The following is a 12,963-nucleotide window of genomic DNA, read 5'->3' as shown; positions in this document are numbered from 1 at the left end:
AAAAAAAAAAAAAAAAAAAAAAAAAAAAAAAAAAAAATCGAGAGAAGAAATCAGATGCATCTTCATTGACTCCTCGGTCAGAGAACACACACCCTCTGAGACTCGTGTTGGAAAGCCATGGACATAGCGTGTAGGGTAAAGATTATTCCATATATTAGAAAGAACTCTGGAGAGGACTCCTCTGATTTCATCAAATGTCACCAAGTACAAGTAACCCCTGGAGAGAAAGCACTAATATTTTTAAAAATGTCATTTTCTACTTAAGCCTGACCTCTCAGAACACTAAGCAGGAAAGTAACTGACCTGAGGAGGGGGATTGTGTGCCCAAATGCTATCTAAATCTCTCCCAGCTTCACAGCTGGTCCAATAAAAGATATTGCCCACAGAAATCCTTGCCTCTCACAAATGTAAAAATATCACATTCTTACTCAGAAAGTTAGCTCTTTGCATGCATTCTGGTGACTTCAGGAATAACAGGAAAGAACTGCATTTCACTCACAGGCACTAAAGGACTGCATCCTCAGTGTAAAGTGTGCTCAGGTATACTGAACACTTAACAGAAGAGCAGATTACCAAACACTCACTTGACTACATAGTAGATCTCCAGGCAGATGATTTTCATGATTAAGGCACAGGTGTCCAAGACACTGAGCTACAAAGAGGGAATAAAAGCAGAGCATGAGCAGGTTACTCATAGCTCCAGGTCAGATCATGCCAGACATTCCAAGTCCTGTCCAGCAAGAGCAGAGTTTAGGACTATGAAATTCAGAGTTCTCCTTCAGGCAAGAACACTGATGCTGTGCAAGCAACCCAGATCTCCTGCTATATTTGGACATTCAAGCATTATATCAACAGGGCTAAAGTTCCTCCCTCTCTTGGGCAGAGGGAGAAACATAAGGAAGACTTAAGACTTGTGCCTGCTCAATCCTTCCAAAAAGGATGACGGAATCACAGCTGTACAGAACTGTCCCTCCCAGGAGAAGGACAAGGCCATTAGGGAGGCATGATGATAGAATGGTTTTGTGAAGGAGCAGCTGCCTCACCAGACAGCAGTTCATCTCTTCTCCCAATAAGGGAAGAGAGCCTTGTTGAAATCTGCACTGCAGTTAGATGAAGGATTAGTATTTCCCCAGAGAAGACAGAAGTTCCCAAGATGGAAAGATGGCAAAATCCTCAGGACACCACCATGCTGCTAATCTGGCTGAGGAGAGAAGAGATTGCTCTAGGTATACACTATCCTTCCACATTTGCGGCGTACTAGTTCTTTACAAGCCAGTAAAGAATGAAAGCCTCATCCCTCTGTTGGGGTAGATGTTATCTCAATTTTACAGACAGGGAAGGAGAGGCAGAAGTTTTAGGAAACTTTTTCTAAGGTTACACAGCTAGCCTTCACAAAGGAGTTGAAAACAAACCCTAGGACTCACTTCTCCTATCTATCCTTAACCAACTTATCAAACTCCCTTTTAAGGAGGAAAGCCACATAAACTACTCACTTCCACTTAGATAAACACAGTTACCTTTAAGTCCTTATAAACACCTCACCTCTGATGTTTCTGAAGGGGGAGCAAGGATCCCAAACAGGGGGTTGGTTAAATTTTCCCAAAACTTGGGCCTGAAAATAGAACACAAGCAAAAATAGTGTAAGTTGATCTGTTTTGCCTCTGCAAAAGGCTTAACTTCAATAGCCTGACCTGGCCAGCCTTTAAGTGTAATCTCCACTGCCTGAAAAATGTGGCATTTCACATACTGTATATATAATTACATTCACACACTGTACTTTGTTTTAAGGTGGTTATTTCTGAAGATAAACAGATGTCTGGAGTTTCAGTGACAGGGCAAAGAGAAAGCTCCACATAAAAACTTCACAGTCAAAAACAGTATAGAAAAGTAAAGACTCACTTGGTCCGCAGAACAAGCATAGCACTGTCCCGACGGTCCTGCCACAGAGCGTGTAGGAACGCAATGGCAGCACGGTGCAAGAGGGGAGGGCACCAATATCTTTCCTGCTGCTTAGAGTCTATCAGCTCCAGGACCACCTGGAGGCAACTCCATTCCCCCAAGCTGAATTCCTAAAGCAAAGGGGGGGAAAGTAATAAGGTTATCTATATATAACCAAATACAGACATCTTCTGTTTCAGTGTGAGACTCAGTTCCATCTAAGTAATACAAAGGGAAGCAAACCTTGACCACAAGCGTTTGATGTGTATGCAATACAAAATGCTTATAAAGAATTTATAAAACGTTGAGGAAAGGAATCAACTCTTTTCAGAAGTGCAAGATGAACTTACAGAGCTGAAAAAAAGAAACTGAATAATGTTACTATTACCAAGTCTGAGTAAAGACAAGTCTTGGGTAATGCAGAAAGATGCTCCTTTGGTTAAACCAGGTTACAGTGATACTGGGGGTATAACTTAGATGCCAGAAATGTCCTTGTATTACATGTGCACACTGCATTTATCTTATGCATATCAGACAAAATTTAAACTGAATCAAAAATTTAATTAAACACATGTGGAAACTTGTACAGACTGAACTGACTGAAAAAAAACAATAACCCTACACGCAGACAAACAACTGGTATTGTACCTTTGACCCATCATCCCCATCTTTCACTTCCAGGTTCAGGAACAACTCAATAAGCCCAGGTTGCGTCTCTACAGCAACTGTGAGGAATTCCAAGATCATGACTTTAATGCGCATGTCCTCAATCTTACTCTGAAGACGAGTCAGGAAAGCATCACGGATAGCAGCAGCATCACTGCCAAGGCAGGCATACACAGACATAGGAGCAACCTGCAAAAGGGAACAGATGCTGGGAAATGAAAATCATTTAACTCTGTGGTGCTTCTTTTCAATATGAATGAGGCCTGTAGTTTGCTATTTGAAGTGAAAATCAAGAACACTCATCTTTGAGTGAAGAAGTCAAGACATAGTTTTGATCCTAATGAAATGTGGAAGACTATTAAATTTTTCCAAGTTCTGGTCACCTCTTTAGAATTCTGCCCCTTGCCTATTTCATCAATAGAAGAAACATGAAGGAGAGAGACAGAAAACTAGGAAGATTTAGGTTGATACTCTTTGAAAAAAAATACTCCCCAAACTGCAGCATTCTAAGCATTTCTGTAAAACCTAGACAAGTTTCCAAACTTAACAGGTAAAATTAAGGGGCTCTTGAAAAGTTTTAATACAGGATTCCTCTTCTGGACATGACTATAAAGCTCAAAGTGAGACGGATTACAAGTTGTATCTAAGGATTTGTCTACAAAGGGAAATAAGTTGGTTAAAAGTTCCCCCTCCTCTCTAGAAGTTCTCATGCAGTTGCAGAGCAGCCTTAGATCACTGTAGCAAGGAGGACAAAGCTATTGCAGTCCACACCTGAATGAGAAGCCTCCACATGAGAGGTTTAACTCTCTCTATTTGGGGCATGCTGAGCTCCCACCTTCAGTGCCTTATGTTTCTTAAGTGTCTCTACATGGTCAAGTCCTAAGGGGGTTGCTGGACAGACAGTTTCAGTAATAGAATTAGCAAAGAAAGTATATGAAAACTCTTGTGAGAGACTGATCTTACCGTAGCCAATCGTTTAAGCAGCTGGATGGCAAGGCGTGGTAGTGCTGGGTCATGCCTGTGGTAGATGTATTTGGCCAAGACAGCAATCAAATTGTTCCCATGAGCACCTGGGAGAACATAAGTAAAGTTACAGGGGAGAAGTTGGAATTACACTGAGTCTACTTTAAGGGCTCTCCTCAAGACTGCAATTATTTACTGTGCAGTAATTTTCTATACTGGAAAGGAAGGAGAGTTGCAGGGAATGAATTCAACCTTCTGACAAATCAAGGGAGAAATCCAGATACTGACAGCATCTACTGAATCTCTTTCAGCCCTTTTCTTGTTAGAACACAAAAGGAATGAAAGTAACACTACCAGCTCATCTTAAAGAAGACCTAGTAGGTCAACAAGTATTAGCATTCAGGGTCCACTCGCTGCAGCAAAAACATTAATGTCTGGAAGACCATCATGGCTAAGCGGGGAGCAAGAGAAAACCCATCCTGGTCCTCTCTCAAAAGTGGGCCCACCATTATATGATCAGCCCTTAATAGCATAAGAAGAAGTTATATAGGGAAATAGACATGCTAGTAAATAATCCCGTGATGCAGATTAGGCTAACATCCTTAGTCTAATTCTTTGAGTCTGTGTTGGAAGAGGAGAGTGCCCTTACTCTTCTGGTGCACAGGATGAAAACAGCACTACTTGGAAAAGTCAAACACAATTTCAAGAAGTTACAAGTTAATCAGAAATAAGAAACAAGCACTGCTTCCCAGACTGACCAACAAGGAAGTACATACCATGCTGTGTGAGAGCCTGTTCAAGTGGGGATACCACACTAGAAGGAGGTTTCAACCGGATGACATTATTAGTGACTGAGAATGCCAACTTAACCGTCTGGATCAGCAGCTGGCCCTGGCCCAGTGACTCATCACTGTGTTGCCAAAAAAAAGTCAAGGTAAATAAGTCAAAATCAGCTCTGATGCCCTCACTATTTGTACAATACTCAAATCTGCATATTTAGGAACATGAAGTCCTACCAAACTAGGGTACAGGCTATAGAAGGATTGTATTCACGCCTACATATTATGTGAGCACTGAAATATAAAATTCCAAGAATACAGTATATACACAAGACCAGTCCTGAATTTAACAGCAGCATAATAAAAGAGTGTCATACCCTTTGTGCTGTGTAAGAAAACAATTCCTTGGGGAAGTGAGACTTTCGTGTATGTCTTTGGGTCTACCAGCATAAACTGTAACTATATAGAGACTCATATACGAGTCATAGCTTCTCTCTGGAAGAACTATCTTCAGTTATACTTGAGAAGCTGCCTCGGCTATAAGGAAATGTGAAGCCTATTTTAAGCGGAAATATGAGATATGGTAAAACCTCTAGCCTAAGTCTGAGACTCAATGAAAAGGCAATGTTTGTCCAAAAAAGGTGTGAGATGCTTCTGCCTGCTCTTTATTAGGTGAGAGGTCTCATATCATGTTAGATGTTTTGCAATACATAGTTTAGCGCATAGTTTTTTGGAGGGAATGAGTAACCTATATAACAAAGGAGAAAACTGAATGAGAAGAATGATGGTAAAGAGAAACAACAGGCAGCAGGGGAGGGGGTGCATTGCCTGGGGAAAGAGTTTGGGCTGCTGCAGGAAACTTTACTTTCTATGCATTTACTTCTGAGTATTTAATAATTTTTTCTAACAATGAATTTATGAAAGCTGAAACCTCTGGTAGCCCATAGCACAGGTTATCATAGTGAGTGCAATATTAGAAGCCTCTTGAAAATGGCATGCTCATGGAGATATGAAATCTGCTATATCAATAGATGCTGATGGATCTATGAGACCTCTAGCTATGGTACAGCTTTCCAGTTGGAAAGGGGAAATTTTCAGCATTATTTTTACAGAGGTATTAGAAGAAATACATAGTGACCTGCTATTCTTTCTCCACCAGAGCCAGCTAACTAGCCTGGCTGCTTGTGTGTATGTGCCAGAATGGGGTGGCTACAGTAAGGTAAGAAGGTGAGGAGAAAAACAGCCATAACTGGGACAGAGTCATCCAGAATTCAGAGTGGGAGTTTTGGAAGGAAGGTCACCCAGAGCTTTAGGTGTTAGGCTGGACAGGTCTCTATAGGAAAGGTTCAGTATCCCTCATCTGAACCACTGGTTTCAAAGCTGCTCATGCTGAGAGCAACAGTCCCTACTCTCTAGTGTCTATGAGAATTTACTTAAAACCCCTACCTAAAGTTAGCATCCTGTGGGCACAGCTTGTAAGTTCCTAGAACACAAGACATTTCCTTCTCATGAAACTTAACTCTACAGACATGAAATGTGACTGATAACTTCCACAAAAAGCTTTAAAACGCTCAAGAAGTCCAATCTGTCCCAAATATAAGTTTTTCCGAACGGCTTGCTAAAGCAGTCCTATGTATCAACCCTGTCTGAGAACTAGCGTATAAAACAAATGCAAAGTTTTCAGAGTAAGCCACTTTTCAGTTACCATAAAACAAGACAATCCTAACAATTTTAAACTCCTACTTCTATTTCTTCAAAGTCCCTTTAACTACAAAGCTATTTCACTAACCACAAACTTTCGTAAAAGTCTGCCATATACAGATACTGCAGAAAAGAAAAAAGTCAAGCAGAAAGGAAGTTTTGCAGAAAGACGAAGTCAGATGGTAACTGCTACAATCCAAACAATGAAATTACTACTGTGGCTACATAAATCCATGAAAAGAAAGGGGCAATTCATAACTAAAACTTACACACTATCCTTACCTCTCTCAACTCACACTTTCCGTAGCCCACACCAAGGCCTTATACAACCCCAAACTGTGCATAACCCTACTTATTAAAAGGGTGGCAATATACGGGGGCACCCTTTAAGTTTCCACCTTAAATCAAACACTAATACTTAGCATACATTCTTTTTTCTTGGCTTGCTTAGCATTAGGACTTACTTCCACAAATCTGCAATGACTGTAGTTCCCTTGAAATTCTCCAATGAGTGAGTGCAACTGTTGGACCAAACAAGTAAAATAAATCTAAAATTTCTAAGATGATCATACTACTTCATTTTTATAGAAGCAAGCCACAGCAGCATGAAACTGGGAAAGACACACACCTCCAGCACCATTCAAGGACTAATGTATATAAAAGCATGAATATCAAAGAGTTTAAGATGTATTTGGCATAGATCAAAAAGCAAAGCTCTGAACTACATAATGTATTGCAACTGCTCATGCATACTACATATGCTACCAATTTCATTCATACTACATTTGGTAGTGTCTTAAGGTAAATGACCAAGTAAATGATGGTCATTATAAGAGGAGAAAAGTAGGGGAAGTTCTTATATGAAACACTAGAACAGGGGTGAGCAACCCCCGGCACATATGCCGAGTGTGGCACACAAGGCCATTTTCCTCGGCAAGTGTTGCGGTTGGGGAGACAGCAGCTGTTTACAACCTTCCGGCTGTAGCCAGCCCCAGCTCTGGGTAGCTGCTGCCAGCCGGGAGCCCAGGCTGCTCCCAACAGGCAGCTGGGACACTGCAAGCAGCCCAGGTTCCATGGCTATCAGCAGCTACCCAGAACCTGGGCCAGCTGCAAACATTTGCTGCCTCTCTGCCCCAGCCCCGACCACAGCTTGCTCCCAGCCCCAAGACCTGGCCCTGGGGAGACAGCACATACCAGCAGTGCTCCCCGCTGTGCTGCCCTCACTGCTTCTGCAAAGCAGTGCTGGAACCCAGCACAGCAGGGGACGCAGAACGCTGCCTGCTCCCAGCTCCCCGCTGCCCTGCCACACTTCCCCTGCAGGCAGGGGCAGCAGCAAGGGGCACAACCCCGCACTGCTGCCCACACTGCTCCCGTGCACGCAGAGGAAGGGTGACAGGGCAGGAGGGAGCTGGGAGCAGGCAGCTTTCTGCACCCCCCGCTATGCCCTGCTGCGCCAGGTTCCAACACTGTTTTGCAGAAGCGGCGAGGGCAGCACAGCGGGGAGCACTGCTGGTATGTGCTGCCTCCCCGGAGCCGGGTCTGGGAGGCAGCTGGGGCCAGGGCTGAGAGGCAGCTGTTGTTTGCAGCTAGCCTAGGTTCTGGGTAGCTGCTGTCAGCCACAGAGCCCAGGCTGGGGGGCAGGGGCTTTGGGTGGGGAGCAAGGGGCAACAGGGATGGGGGACAGCAAGGTCTTTAGGTGGGAGGCAAGGGTCAGCAGGGTTGGGGGGCAAGGGTCATGAGCAGAGCATCCTGCCATGTACTGCCGGCACTCCGTTGTTTTTCTCGTGTGCCGGCACTCCGTTGTTTTTCTCGTGTGCCGGCACTCCGGTACCTTCCAAGGTAAGCATTGTGGGGGTTTTCGGCACTCCAGCCAAAAAGCGTTGCCTACCCCTGCACTAAAAACGCTATAATGTTCTTAAGGAACTAGTTTGGCTATACCAGGGATGCTCAACCCCAGCCCGTAGGCCAGATCTAGCCTGCAGAACCATGGCATCCAGCCCACAGGGCCCTTCACAGGTCGTGGAAATTTACAGCAGGGTAATGGTGGCAATACTGACTACCAAATTACCAAACCCCATACAGCTGGATCACAGCTGGGCCATTGCCATGCAGCCAAATCAAGCCAAGGACATGCCCCCACCCTCTCAAATAACTGAATTAGGGCAAGGCTGTCTCCTCCTACCCTCTCCCCACTCCCCCAGTTCTGTCAGGGTCAGGTCACTCCTCCTCCACAGCCTGGATCAGGGCCAGGCCATGCCCTTGACACCCACCCCCCTCTGCCAGAAACCTGCCTTGCAGATCAGGCCCATTGGCTAGATCAAGCCTGCGATGAAGTGGGTACCCACCCGTCTAGCCCATAGGTAAAAAGTTGGGCACCTCCTGGCTAAACCCAATGTGGCTAGGAGGCAATAACCAATAGGCAACAAAAAGATGGTGAAGGTAACACCATCTGTACTATACAGCTACTGTAAAATATTAAAGTGTAATTATGTCAAGAGTCAAAGAGAAATCAAAGGTTTCTCACAACTGAGGTCTGAGTAACACTGGTGACCCAGGAAGCATTTGCTAGCAGTCCATGAAGAGATGGCAAGCCACACAATATTGGCTTTCTTCCACACTTCCAAACGTTCAAAGAAAAGGAGGAATAGGCAGCAAAACATATATACAGGAAAACGGATAGAAAAGAAAGACAAAGAGCCAAAGAAAACACTGCACTGCTACAAAACTGACTGTATAGACCATGCCAGCTGCAATGCTTAGTACTTTCCTAATGCTACTTTTCCACGCAAAAAACTGCTGTATTCACTAGTGAGATTTTTATGCTGTCATGAGCAGGAGGGGACAGGTCCCACAAGCTCACAGATAAAGGGGGACAGATCAATCACCCTCTCCCATTGTATTATGATCCACATTAACTTTTGAAAACCTCTGCTGCAGTTGTGTATCACAAGACCTCAGGAGTTGCATAACCCTAATTTCAATATTTCTACTTAATCCCATAGCATTTTAAGATCCCTCTTTACTCAGCAAACTTAAGTGTCAAAAGTGCTAATAGTCCCAAAGGACAGAGGATCTTGTTGGGTTTCACAACACAAAATTACTTTCATACCAATAAAGGAATTTAGCCACCAGAGAAGTCTCCACAAGTAAGTGTCCAGAATTCACCCTAAGTCTTCAAGGAATCATGAGGCTTTGTAATAATCCATTCATAGTAATGGATCATACTGAACTGAGATGTTATTTGAAGATACAGAAATTGTAACTTTTGCTATAGTGTTCCCACCTTCTAATTCATTTGGTCTTTTTACATGGTGAACTTAAATGATTTATTTGAGTAAGTACTAATGCCAGCAAGCATGAATCAAGCATTCCCACATCTCATTTACATGCTGCATCTATCAGTTAGATTAAGCACTATCAGAAGCAAGAAAGCTACTGTGGGTAACACCTATCAGAAAAGAAAGAAGTGCATAATCATTAGCGGATTCTTGGCAATTCCGCCAAAATGCTGATCAGTCAAAGGTTGCCATGACTGGCTGCTATGTGTGTCCCCCCAGCAATATCAAATCATTTACACACACACTGCAAATTTGATTTGTCCCTTCTTTCTTCATGCTACTAGAATGGAACAGGTGACTTACCTACTGGACTGTGAGGCCATTACCATATCAATGGTGTCCACACCAATGCCCATGATGTTAATGACAGCCTGCCCTGCTTCTGTGTTAGCCAGGCTGAAAATGCATAAAGACTGAAGGCTGGGGGCACTGCTGCAAGGTAGAACAACACAGCCATGAGGCAGCAATCGTAGAAAAAAGTTATTTGCCAGATTCAATACACCTGCCAAGGTGCATCATAGTCAATACCAACCCCAAAACAAGATCACATTAGAAACTCCTTAGATGGTCTTATCCATTAATTTAGCACCAAGTAAGCTAACCCAAAGTAACTTTTACAAGTTCCCATGCCTTCAATCACCTCTAGTTTCTCCTACTTCAGTGCATCTGGTAGAAATCTCAGAATGGGCACAACTACCAGAGAGAATACAGACTGCCCTGGAATATATACATCAGTAGCAGACTAAGCTAAGATCCCTCTACTGATTTCCCTTCTTTTATCAGACTCTTTGAAGAACAGCACTGTTTAGCGTTCCCCTGGCCTTTGCACATTTCCCTGGGTTCAGTTTAAAGCAAGGTAAACAAGAGCTGTTAAGAAACACAATATAATCACATCAACTGATTCTCCTTAATTCACATTCCAAGCTGGGAACAAAAAGACTATGACAAAGGTGTTTTATCCTGCAATCAGAGTTAGCACATATAAAATAATGTCTGAAATTCACTGTACACTTACCTGCTATGAGGATCCATTTCAGGGCACAAATTCAAAATAGCATGGATCAGCTGCAGGATCAGACACCCTGAAACACAAGAACAAGCTGCTCAGTAGTCACTAGTAGTAGATATGGAATTCACAGTATCTTCCAAAGGTTGCAAAGCTACGTGCAATATTATAGTAAAGAGCATACATCTAAATACTCACTGAGATGCCGTCTTAAAATAAAGTTAAAAAAAAACACCAGCGAAAAAGACACATTCTCTCTGAAGAAAGAGTTCAGCTCTGCTTCATTTGCAAAGCTATCCTTACCAATTCGCTCTCTCACTCCATGGGAGTTATAGCGCCATTTGTGGTAGTTTGGCAGCATCTCCTTCAATACAAACACGATACATGGCATCAGCCCTTGGCTCTGTGTGCTGCCAAGCTGTCCCTAGAGGAGACAAAACCATTACATCTTAGTTCCAAAGGCATGATTTTTTTTTTATGAGTGTTTTCAATCCCTCACACTCCCAGGATGGAAATAGACATTAGAAGAATTCTGTGCAAAAAACTAAGGGGACAGAAGTTTGTTCAGCAATTTTTGTTCTTTAGCACTCAAAACAAGTGAAGTTTAGATGCATTATGGAGGTAAATACAATTGCACCTCTGGAAAAGGCTCAAGCTTTCCCCTTTGGCTTACCCAAATGCAGGCTCTCCAGCATGAAAAGGTGTGTGTTCCCACCCCACAGGAGAACCTCATACATTCTGGTATGTGCTTTTATCTTATTTTCTGCACTGCCAGCTAACAGGAGCTAACAGGATGACTTTACATGTAGAATTGCTGGAGAATCACTTACACGGACAAGAGTAGTGATCAAGTGTAGAAAGGAGATGGTGACACAGTACTCGCCCTGAGGCTGTTCTATACTCATCAACAGGTTGCCATAACCTCCTGCATTCATTCCCTCAGCACTGTGGAAAAAGAGAGATGTGTTTGTATGAAGAAAAGACACCAGGCATAATGGAGGTGTGCTCACAGAGATATGCAGGTGGGGAAGGATGAAAATTACGTTAACTAATGCAACTTGAATATGAAAAGGGTGAACCCGTACTGCTTGGGAATCGATATACCTCCTTCCCTTAAGAAATATTACTCTGCTTTTCCTAAGGACTACCTTTTATTTAATATTTGATTAATCTAGCTTCTGCCTCCCATGTTTATGACCAGGGGGATTTTGTCTAAATATATATTTTTTCTACTAACAAAAGCAGTCCCTTCCAGGCAGTTCATATATTTTACAGTTCTGCACAATTCATTCAGGTAAATGGTATGTTAACAGAGTTTTCATGTAAAGGAAATGGGATGCAGATTACAGTTGTTACTCAGACATGGCAGATTCTGCTCAAGCAGAGGGGACAACAAAGGTAAAAGGATTCCAACAGCTGTTGCTCTACCCATTCCCCTAGATAGAGTTCAAGAGCACAATATTTTATGGTTCTTTTAAAGCTTCTAATCTCACAATCAAGATGAAATCCCCTATTTCTTCTGCTATAAACTCTGAGTGATAAAAAATTAAGACAGCCTCCCAGAGTCATTCTAACTGGCATTTAACATCAAAGAACCTTGGAGTTTCTGGTAGAAGTGAATTTATACCATTTTATCACGTAAAAATGGAACTCTGGATGTTTTTATGAACTTTGAACTGAACACTCATAAAACACTGACCCCTTGAATGAAGTGCTATAGGAAGCATAAAAAATGAATTGATTACCTAATCATGCGACTCATACTGGAAACTGGATTAGCAACAAACGGTAAGAACCCTGTATGGTGAAGGTCAGTCCAAACCTGAAGTGAAAAAGAAGTACAGGTATGTTTTCTTGTACACAAAAAATTCCTCACTTTCAAGAAAGTCAGACGTTTATTCCCGTACCTTGGCTGGCATCCGAGAAGCAAGTACAGTCAAACAATTGACACAGGATGCAATAACATCCACAGGGGGAGAGATCACAGTTGTTAACCTACAAAACAGATAACCAATATCACACATAAAACTTCTAGAACAAACTGGCTGGGCCTACACCTAATTTTTTTAGTGGTGCACAAGAAGTAAGGAGTGTGATTTGTCTATCAGAATAGTTAGATTTGTACAACCCCAATGTAAGCACAATAGCATCAGGATAATGGCACTTAATACTAAAATGATTTACACCGCTTCCCTGCAGGTGTAGCTATATTAGTATAAGATGGCTTTCTATTAATAAAATTGCATCCACTTCAGTTTATACCACTACCACCACATTAAAGCACTCAACAGCCATGAAGAGGCAAAGATATTTGGTCTGAGCACAGACTTGGATATGGAATCTCCTGAATTCTGTGCTACCTTGAGCAAAATTTGCCATTGATTTGCTTCTTGTGACTTAACTGCCATTCAGCTACTTACCTTTGCAACAGCATGTAGATCCGCGATGTGATTGGGAGAAGACAGTCCGCTACTGACACATCAGTACTGATGACCTTGTGTACCAGGTCAATGACTGGCTTGACCCTCTGGCAATGCTGAATCACATCTGGATAAAAAAAACAAAACAAAAC

The 12,963-nt window shown here is 42.6% G+C and overlaps 1 protein-coding gene across 3 annotated transcripts in view; it reads right to left on the bottom strand.

Moving 5' to 3' along the window:
- NUP188 (nucleoporin 188) overlaps positions 1–12,963 on the bottom strand; it is a 75,865-nt gene that overhangs the window by 26,643 nt on the left and 36,259 nt on the right. For 2 of the 3 annotated variants that reach the window (XM_019510610.1, XM_019510611.1), the window contains exons 17-29: positions 12,812–12,938; positions 12,299–12,386; positions 12,137–12,213; positions 11,222–11,336; positions 10,695–10,815; positions 10,401–10,467; positions 9,689–9,817; positions 4,344–4,477; positions 3,568–3,674; positions 2,587–2,793; positions 1,900–2,069; positions 1,543–1,612; positions 585–652 (exon numbers count right to left, since the gene is read on the bottom strand). In XM_019510610.1, coding sequence (XP_019366155.1) covers positions 585–652; positions 1,543–1,612; positions 1,900–2,069; positions 2,587–2,793; positions 3,568–3,674; positions 4,344–4,477; positions 9,689–9,817; positions 10,401–10,467; positions 10,695–10,815; positions 11,222–11,336; positions 12,137–12,213; positions 12,299–12,386; positions 12,812–12,938 — 1,480 coding nt within the window. The remainder of the gene's footprint in view (positions 1–584; positions 653–1,542; positions 1,613–1,899; positions 2,070–2,586; positions 2,794–3,567; positions 3,675–4,343; positions 4,478–9,688; positions 9,818–10,400; positions 10,468–10,694; positions 10,816–11,221; positions 11,337–12,136; positions 12,214–12,298; positions 12,387–12,811; positions 12,939–12,963) is intronic. The other variant, XM_019510612.1, reaches the window with a different exon arrangement.

Source organism: Gavialis gangeticus, unplaced genomic scaffold, assembly GCF_001723915.1.
Source record: "Gavialis gangeticus isolate Ggan-Ray unplaced genomic scaffold, GavGan_comp1, whole genome shotgun sequence".
NCBI classification, from domain to species: Eukaryota; Metazoa; Chordata; order Crocodylia; family Gavialidae; genus Gavialis; species Gavialis gangeticus.
This window is presented reverse-complemented; position numbering and strand designations above follow the sequence as displayed.